The sequence below is a fragment of the Mustela nigripes genome, chromosome 7 (assembly GCF_022355385.1).
Source record: "Mustela nigripes isolate SB6536 chromosome 7, MUSNIG.SB6536, whole genome shotgun sequence".
NCBI classification, from domain to species: domain Eukaryota; kingdom Metazoa; phylum Chordata; class Mammalia; order Carnivora; family Mustelidae; genus Mustela; species Mustela nigripes.
Window position 1 is genome coordinate 113,799,925 of NC_081563.1, and position 9,757 is coordinate 113,809,681.

The 9,757-nt window shown below is 38.3% G+C and overlaps 1 protein-coding gene across 1 annotated transcript; it reads right to left on the reverse strand.

Annotated features, from left to right (window-relative positions):
- Positions 1-4,172: 4,172 nt before the first annotated feature.
- DEFB129 (defensin beta 129) lies at positions 4,173-6,472 on the reverse strand. The gene is given in 3 exon segments (XM_059407678.1): positions 4,173-4,239; positions 4,241-4,685; positions 6,415-6,472. Coding segments are annotated over 3 exon segments (570 nt in total).
- Between the last annotated feature and the right edge of the window lie 3,285 nt (positions 6,473-9,757).

Consider the following 9,757-nt stretch of genomic DNA (forward strand, 5'->3'; position numbering starts at 1 on the left):
TTGGTTGTCTTTTGGTTTTGTTGACTGTTTCCTTTTCTGTGCAAAAGCTTTTGATCTTGATGAAGTCCCAGTCATTCATTTTTGCCCTTGCTTCTTTTGCCTTTGGCGATGTTTCTAGGAAGAAGTTGCTGTGGCAGAGGTTGAAGAGGTATCTGCCTGTGTTCTCCTCATAAATTTTGATGGATTCCTGTCCCACGTTGGGGTCTTTCATCCATTTTGAGTCTATTTTTGTGTGTGGTTTAAGGATATGGTCCAGTTTCATTCTTCTGCATGTGGCGGTCTGATTTTCCCAACACAATTTGTTGAAGAGACTGTCTTTTTTCCATTGGATGTTATTTCCTGCTTTGTCGAAGATTAGTTGACCATAGATTTGCAGGTCCATTTCAGGGCTCTCTTTTCTGTCTTTTTCCTTACTTTTGTGAAAAAGCAAATATGTACCACAATGTTTTACATAAGGCAAATGCTGTGATGTGAAAGTTGCAGTTTTCAAAGAATACAGGGAAGTTGACTTAGACAGTAGTGGTGGTCATGTTAATTAAGCATTCAGGAATAGCATGACAAGTCAGTTTGCAACATCAAATCTGTTTCAGTTTCTTTTTTTCCTGATGATTAGAGAGGTCTTGTGTTGTTTCCAGCCTCTGTTATGTTTTGTGTGGGCCCTATCACAGAAGCTTTTCAGAACTTTAGTAATAGCAATGTACAGCTTTATCTCCCAAATCCTCCTTGTCAAAAGCATGTACTGTCTTGGGACTGTCTTTCTGGATGTGAAGGCTTACCATTGATTTGCTGCAATGATCTGTAACACAAAATCTTTTGTAAGCTAGATAACCAATTGCAGCTGTTCCAGCAGCAATGGTAACTGCTGTGATCCACTCAACTACTATGCTGGAATTAGAAGTCAGACACATGGCTTGCAAAGTATGTACAGGGACACTGAGCACAAACAGACTTGCCTCCCCTGCATGGCAATATTTGATTTATTAGTCAACTCAAATTATTAGTAAACTCAAACCCAGTGTTTGTGCAAAAATCCAAATTATTTGACAACAATTAAGTAATCGTTCTATGCTTGTTGCCTTCCTCTGTGTTCTGTGAGTTTTATTCTCATAATTAACAGTCACATCTGACCACCATTTTAATAAACTAATATCTTGGGTTTGAGTATAAAAATCCTAGTAAGGTTGTTTAGCCTTGTCCAAAGTCGGTGACTGATAAACCCAGAACAAAAGCTCAGGGTATTCTCAGAGACACCTGTGGTTCCTATGTCTTTTTACTTAGAGCTCAGAAAGGAGGAGGAAAAGTGTATCATCTCTTTTATGGGCTGTATCAGTCTGCTTGGGCTGCTATAACAAAATACCACAGTTTGGGTGGCTTCAACAACAGAAATGTATTTTCTCACATTCTCACATGTATTTCTCACTTTCTCACAGTTCTGGAAACTGGAGTTTAAGATCATGGTATTGGCAGACTTGATTTCTGCTGTGGTTTCCTTCTTAGCTTGTAGCTGAGAAGGATATTCCCCAGTATTACTCATCCTGAGAAGAAGGGTAAGTTCCATGATAGGACTCAGAAGAAGGCCTTACATTTAGACAGGAAAGAAATTTCTTTTCTTTCAGAGGGTAGACAACGAAGAGGGCACTCCCAGCTGTTGGAAGGTAAGCTGGATATTCAAGAGTTTGGCAAGTAGTGTAGCAGGGAGGGAATCTCATGTCTGTAAGATATTTGGGCTTCTTCAGGGGAACACATGTTTAGCAAGAGTTGAAATTATTCTTCATATGGCAACTCTTTTGTGTTATACAAAAACTTCCAGGAACATGTTTTATTTTTACTTTTTATCTATCTATCTATCTATCTATCTATCTATCATCTTTAAAGATTTTATTTATTTGACAGAGAGAGACTGGGAGAGAGGGAATACAAGCAGGGGGAGTGGGAGAGGTATAAGCAGGCATCTCACGGAGCAGGGAGCCTGATACAGGGCTTATCATGACTTGAGCTGAAGGCAGATGCGTAAAGACTAAGCCATCCAGGTGCCCCTTATTTTGTATTTATTTAAACATTTTTTTCATTTAAATTCAATATAATTAACATATACTGTATTATTAGTTTCAGACGTAGAATTTAGAGATTTGTCAGTTGTGTAAAACACCCAGTGCTCATTCCATCAAGTGTCTTCCTCAATGCTCATCACCTAGTTGCTTTTTACCCCACCCACCTCTTCTCTAGCAACCCTGTTTATTTCCTAAAGAGTCTCTTGTGGTTTTTCTCCCTCTCTGTTTCCATCTTATTTTATTCTTCTTTCCCTTACTCTATGTTCATCTGTTTTGTTTCCTAAGTTCCACATATGAGTGAAATCTTATGGTATTTGTCTTTCTCTGACTTTGCTTGGTGTGATACCCTCTGGTTCCATCGACAGCATTGCAAATGGCAAGATTTTGTTCTTTTTGATGGCCAAGTAATATTCCAGTGTGTGTGTGTGTGTGTGTGTGTGTGTGTGTGTGTGTGTAACATCATCTTTATCCATTCATCTGTTGATATAAAGCTAGACTCTTTCCATAGTTTGGCTATTGTGGACATTACTGCTATAAACATTGTGGTGCAGGTGCCCATTCAGATCATTACATTTGTATCTTTAGGGTAAATACTCAGTAGTGCAATTGCTGGGTTGTAGGGTAGCTCTATTTTCAACTTTTGAGGAACCTCCATGCAGTTTTCCAGAGTGGTTGCACCAGTTTGCATTCCCACCAAAAGATCCTTGCCAACATCTGTCATTTCCTGACTTGTTAATTTTAGCTATTCTGACTGGTGTGAGGTGGTATCTCACTGTGGTTTTGATTTGTATTTCCCTGATGCTGAGTGATGTGGAGCATTTTTCATGTGTCTGTTGGCCATTTGTGTGTGTCTTCTTTGGAGAAATGTCTGCAGGAACATATTTTAAAAAGATTTGGGAAAATCTTTGCCTTGGTTAGAGTGACAGTGTAGTAAAGAATCAGTAGGTTAAGGAAAGGTAGTCTCTAAATTGAGGGAGGTAGTGGGTAGTAGAGAGGAACATGCTCAAAAAGTGGAATAGGGGTCTGTGCTGTTTTAATTTGGGCAATAAGAGAAGTGTGATGTGGGATAGAAGAAAGTAGATTCTGGGATATAATGCCATGTTTACATTTCTGTTTTGTGAATGATTAACAGATGCTCATATATGGATACATTCTATACCACAGCCCTTAGAAACATGGCTGGCTTTTGATTAGCATCATCTCCTTCACCTAACAGTTCAGTAGATGCTTGAAAGTCTCTAACTTGATGCTGTCCAGTATAGTCTCCACTGGCTACATGGGACTATTGAGCACTTGAACTGTGGCCAGTATGAATTGAAATGTGCTATAATATACATGTGAGATTGCAAAAACTTAGTGCAAAAACAGAATGCAAAAAACTCAAATATTTTTTATATTGATTATATGTTGAAATGATAATATTTTAGATTTATTGCATCAAATAAAATTTATTATTAATATTTGTTTCATCTAGTTTTACTTTTTTAAATGTAGCTATTAGAAAATTCAAAATGACCTATATGATTTGCATCTGTGGTTTGCATTATGTATCTTTTGGAAGCACCACTTTGCCTATTGCCTGTTGTGCCTTGGGAAGTGCTTTGGGCTGGAGATAGAAATCGTATGCTTCTCCTTTATTGCTCTTCCCTTCCACTTTTCCCCTGTATTTTTACCTTAAGTGGCTCCATGAACTAGGTTAAGCTCTTGGGTTAGTGGGGAAGGTAGACTTGCCCCCCCTTAACCCCCCACATTCTGTTTTTGTATTTGGACTTTTCTACAAAATCTGTGAAAAAAATAATGTCTCTCTTTTTTTTTTTCCCCTGTTACTGCAAGGAAAGCACATCTTATGAGAACCATAAACTCTTGTTAGAGCCCTAATCTGAGCTATCCATGAGCCAAATTCAATGCTACCCTCACCATTCCTGGTGCTTGCTTTTTCTTGGACATGCAAACTAAAGTTCCATTCCTCTCCAGTTCCACCTCCTCTGTGATGTTTCTGTAAGAATGATAACATTATATAAACTATAAGTGCTTAAATAGTATTTATTGAATGACTGATGACAGAGGAAACAGATCTGTGTTTCATGTTACAGCTAGCAAAGAAGAGAAGAACTTGGTGTTTTAAGGGAAAGGCCCACATCCCTGCTCATCTGCTTCCTCCAGCTCCAGTCATGTCGTTGGTAGTATCTAAGGGTGGTGGTGCTGGTGGTGGGAAGTCAGCAGCTAAGTTTCTGCTTTCTTTGGTGTCTCTCTTGGTAGAAATAGCAGTATATGAAATCTTTCCTGAGAATACAGGGCTGGTGATGGCAGAGTTTACATTGGTGGTGTTTGGAATGATGAGGGTGTTGATGTTGGCAAAATGGTTGATGCTCATGATTTGGGGGAAAAGAGGTAAAATCTTATTTTTTGTTTGTATCTCAGCATCAGAATTCTTGGTAGTTTGTAGGTGTTCTTGGTAGCTCTTTCCAAGTGTGTGGGACATTTCATTTTGCATGTAGTTTTTTATCATTTGAACCACTTTTGGTCCAATACAACATTTTTTCTTCTTACATTTCTGTATCTCTTTTTCATCCACACCACAGTGGTCTTTGCATCTTCCAAAACCCATTAAACATCTTCTCAAGCCAAAGTACTCTGCACAAAGAAAAGAGAAAACCATTGGGCTAAGGTTACTAACTATATATGATGTTAAGACTGCTGAAGGGTGAGGCATAGAATAAGAGGATGTTTATTAATGATAAGTGCAGTGTTTAGGGATGTTGATGGAAGCACCTGGATGGCCAAGAAAGTCTCTGTATACCCCTAAAATCCAAAGGGGTGGATCTGTACACCCCTAAAACCCAAAATAAATCTCTCTAGTCCCCCTCATTGAGTAACTTTAAAAATCTAGAGCACATAGAGGAAAGGAGAAAAGGAACACTTTTTTTTTTCTTCAGGATAAGATTTTAGACCTACAGCTTAGACCCTTAGACACTTACAGAGCATCACTATCTCTCTTCATGATCCTAGAAAATACCAACAAGAACAAAGCCTGTCATAAAACTAATCCAAGGAAGACTTTCAAAAGGGATCAGTAGGATTTTCAGCAGTGCTGACTTCTTGCCAAACCTAGTGGTCCATGACTTCACTCTCCTTGACAACCACTTAACCTGTGGTTCCTGGGGCATGGTGTTCTATCTTTTGTAGTCTCTCTGGACATTCTGTTCTTCAGAGGCCTTATTTATCATCACAGCCTTAGCCTCATCTCTATCAAGGTAACTCCCACATGGTTATCTACAGCTCCAGATTCTCTGCTCATTTTTAGTACTTCATGTGCATCTGCTGAATTTTTTTCATCCCAATGCCTCGCCTTTTTTTCTGAATCAAGAAAGTTCTCCCTCACTCTGTAATCTTAACAACTGATTTCCTGTGAATAGCAAGAAGCTTATATAGGACCTAATATTCACATACATTTTAATTTCATTTCTCTCCAGAGACAAAATAGTAAAATTCTTATATTTCAAGCAGCTACATTGATTAAACTGCTATACCCATGTGGAATTAGGGGCTCAAAGTGGCTAAGAGACTTTACCCAAGATGACACAGCCATACTTGCTTATGTTACTGCTCTTCTCTTAAGGTCCCAAGATAAAAACATTAGAAATATATTGACTCTTTCACTTTCCCTTCCCTGACCCATTGTCAGTTATTCTAAATATCAGGGTGATTCTTCTGTTCTGAAACAAATTCTCAGAATTTGCTTCTCTATTCTTTCTAAAAAAACAGTGACCAATCATCTGCTTCAGGCTTTTGCCAAAATGTATTCCTAGATGCCCTGATGAGTGATTTGGGGGTTTCCAAGAAGACAAACCCTGAGAAGAAGGATGAAACTCTGTAAAAATCTGAAAAAGTTGTGAGGGAGAACATAGACCTATTTCCTGGATCCTTAGAGGAGATTTTTTTTAGCACAAGGGTAAGGACTTCCTCCTTGTTATACCAAGGTATAAACTAATATGAACGTTTGCTTCAAAAGATGATTTAAACTAGAAATAGAGCAGAATTGAGATAGATTTGGCTGAGTCCCAGATGATAATGATAAAGACAGCAGGAAAGCAGCCTTTATATGTTGGATAGTTTCTGAATACACAGAAAACATCCTGCTTTCTCTGTAATTCCCTGTGTATCCCCATCAGACAGAGTCTAGGGTGGTTGGGGCTTATGGGATGCATGGGGGATGGTGCATGACTGAGGCAATAGTTAAACTCTTCAGCCATCAGTTTGGGCATCTCCTCTTTTCAACATTACTTGGGTTCCCATTGTCATGGACAGCCACATCCCTGCTTCCTAACACCGACCCCTTCAAAAACTCAGGATTCCATATTACCTGTGTTCACCTGGTACTGTAGCATGAGGCTGGCAAAGATAGGAAAAAGGAGCTTCATGGCTGGGTGCCAGAGAGGAAGCCTTGGATCTGGGTTGGTGTTCTTGAGCTCCAGCCTTTATTGGCCTCTTCATGGCCTTAGGCCATGAGCAGTGAAGTGCAGCCAAAGCTCCTAGCTGTTGTGTTTTCACTGATGCTGTCTGAGAACAGCCTTTCCTGAACACTTACTTCTATGCAATACATTCCCTGCTCTTGATCTTGGGGGAAACATAAGACATATAAGATGTGAAAGAAAGTGTAAGCCTTTTGCATCCCTTCTTTTTTTTTTAAATTTATTTTTTATTTTCAGCATAACAGTATTCATTATTTTTTCACCACACCCAGTGCTCCATGCAATCCGTGCCCTCTATAATACCCACCACCTGGTACCCCGACTTCCCACCCCCTGCCCCTTCAAAACCCTCAGATTGTTTTTCAGAGTCCATAGACTCTCATGGCTCACTCCCCTTCCAATTTCTCCCAACTCCCTTCTCCTCTCTAACTCCCCATGTCCTCCATGCTATTTGTTATGCTCCACAAATAAGTGAAACCATATGATAATTGACTCTCTCTGCTTGACTTATTTCACTCAGCATAATCTCTTCCAGTCCCATCCATGTTGCTACAAAAGTTGGGTATTCGTCCTTTCTGATGGAGGCATAATACTCCATAGTGTATATGGACCACATCTTCTTTATCCATTTGTCCGTTGAAGGGCATCTTGGTTCTTTCCACAGTTTGGTGACCGTGGCTATTGCTGCTATAAACATTGGGGTACAGATGGCTCTTCTTTACACTACATCTGTATCTTTGGGGTAAATACCCAGGAGTGCAATAAGTGAGCATGGCAAGAATAATATATTTGTTTTTCTATTTGTCAGCTAATTATGCCCAAGGCACTTAACATGGGAGAGTCAGAAGCATAGAAATTGCTATAACCATCAAGTTTTGGAAGATTGTCTCTGTCTAAGCAATCTCCACTGTTTAGTAGGGGCACTGGATCAACATTAGAGCTCAGTGCATGCATGCTGAATGAGTTTGTTGGAGGCAGCTCCTGGCATAACTTTAACTTCTTTTTTTATTGAGATATAACTGACACATATTTGTTTCAAGTGTACAACAAATGATTTGATATGTGTGTAAACTGTGAAATGATTATGTTTGTAAGTCTAGTTAACACCCATCACCACACTTTTAATACTCTCTAGCAACTTTCAAATATAAAATTCAGCATTATTAACTATAGTTACCATGCAGTGCATTATACCCCTGGACTTAATGATTTTGTAACTGGATATTTGTACCATTTGACGATCTTTACCTGTTTTACCCACTCGCTCCTCCTCTGTACCTTGGCAACCAGTCTGTTCTCTGTATCTGTGAGTTCATCTTTTATTTTGATGCTACATATAAGTGAGATCATGTGGTTTTTGTCTTTGTCTGACTTAATTCACTTAGCATATCCTCAGTGTCCATCCATTTTGTTGCAAATGGCACTGTTTTCCTTCTAATGGCCAAATAGTATTCTGTTATATATATTATATTTTCTTCGTCCTTCATTCATCAATGGACACTAAACATTGCTTTTATATCTTGCTATCGTAAATAATGGTGTAATGAATTTGGGGATGCATGCATTTAAAAAAATTTTTTATTTATTTTTAAAATTTATTTTCAGTGTTTCAGAATTCATTGTTTATGCACCACACCCAGGGCTCCATGCAATACATACCCTCCATAATACCCACCACCAGGCTCACCCAACCTCCCATCCCCGGCCCCTCCAAAACCCTCAGATTGCTTTTCAGAGTCCACAGTCTCTCGTGGTTCGTCTCCCCCTCCAATTTCCCCCAACTCCCTTCTCCTCTCCATCTCCCCATGTCCTCCGTGTTATTTCTTATGCTCCACACATAAGCAAAAACCATATGATAATTGACTCACTCTGTTTGACTTATTTCACTCAGCATAATCTCTATGTTTTTGAGTTAATGTTTTTGTTTTTTTTCAGAAGAGTACCCAGAAGTGGAATTTCTGGATCATGTGATAGATCTGTTTGTAATTTTTTGAAGAATCTCCATGCCATTTTCCATAGCAGTTGCCTCGATTAGCATTCCCACCAAAAGTACACAAGGGCCTTGTTTTTTCCATATCCTCACCAACACTTGTTATTTCTTGTCTTTTTGATAATAGCCATTCTAACAGGTGTGCGGTGATATTTCATTGTGATTTTGATTTGCATCTCCCTGATAATTAGTGATATTGAGCACCTTTTAATGAACCTCCTGGCCCTTTGTACATCTTCTTTAGGAAAATATATATTCAGATTCTCTACCCATTTGTTAATCACATTTGTTTTTGTTGAGTTGTATGAGTTCTTTGTATATTTTGGATATTAAATCCTCTCAGATATATGATTTTCAAGTATTTTATCCCATTTGGTAGATTGCTTTTTCCTTTTGTTGATGGTTTCCTTTGCTGTGCAGAAGCTTTTTAGTTTAATGTAGTCCCATTTATTTATTTTTGCTTTTATTGCCTTTGCTTTTGGTGTCAGACTAATTTCTTTGGTTTTAGTTATAACATCTCTTCCATTTCTGATTTTATTTAAATCTCTTTTTTTCTTGGTGAGAAGATTTGTCCATAAACAAATTATCTTTTCCAAAAAACAGCTCTTAATTTCTTTGATCTATTCTATATTTTTAAAATTCTTATTTCTCTAATTAATTCTTATTTTAATTCTTATTTCTCTAATCTCTAATTCTTAATTACTCTAATCTTTGTTATTTTCTTTTCTATTTCCCTGAATTGTAAACTTAGGTTGTTTATCTGAGACTTTTCTTGTTTCTTTTTTTTTTTTTTTTAAGATTTCATTTATTTATTTGACACAGAGAGAGAGACCACAAGTAGGCAGAGAGGCAGGCAGAGAGGGGGGGCGGGAAGCAGGCTCCCTGCCGAGCAGAGAGCCCGATGCAGGGCTCTATCCCAGGACCCTGAGATCATGACTTGAGCTGAAGGCAGAGGGTTAACCCACTGAGGCACCCATGTGCCCTATCTTTTCTTGTTTCTTAAGATAATCTTGTGTCATTATGATTTTTCCTCTTAGGACTGCTTTGCAGCATCCCATATGTTTTGGTATGTTGTATTTTCCTTTTCATTTGTCTCAAGGCATTTTTTTATTTCTCTTTTTATTTCTTACTTGGCCCATTGGTTTTTCAGTAGCATGTTGGTTAAGCTATATTTACTTGTGAATTTTCCAGTTTTCTTCATGTAATTAATTTCTAGTTTCTATACAATTACAGTCAGAAAAGAT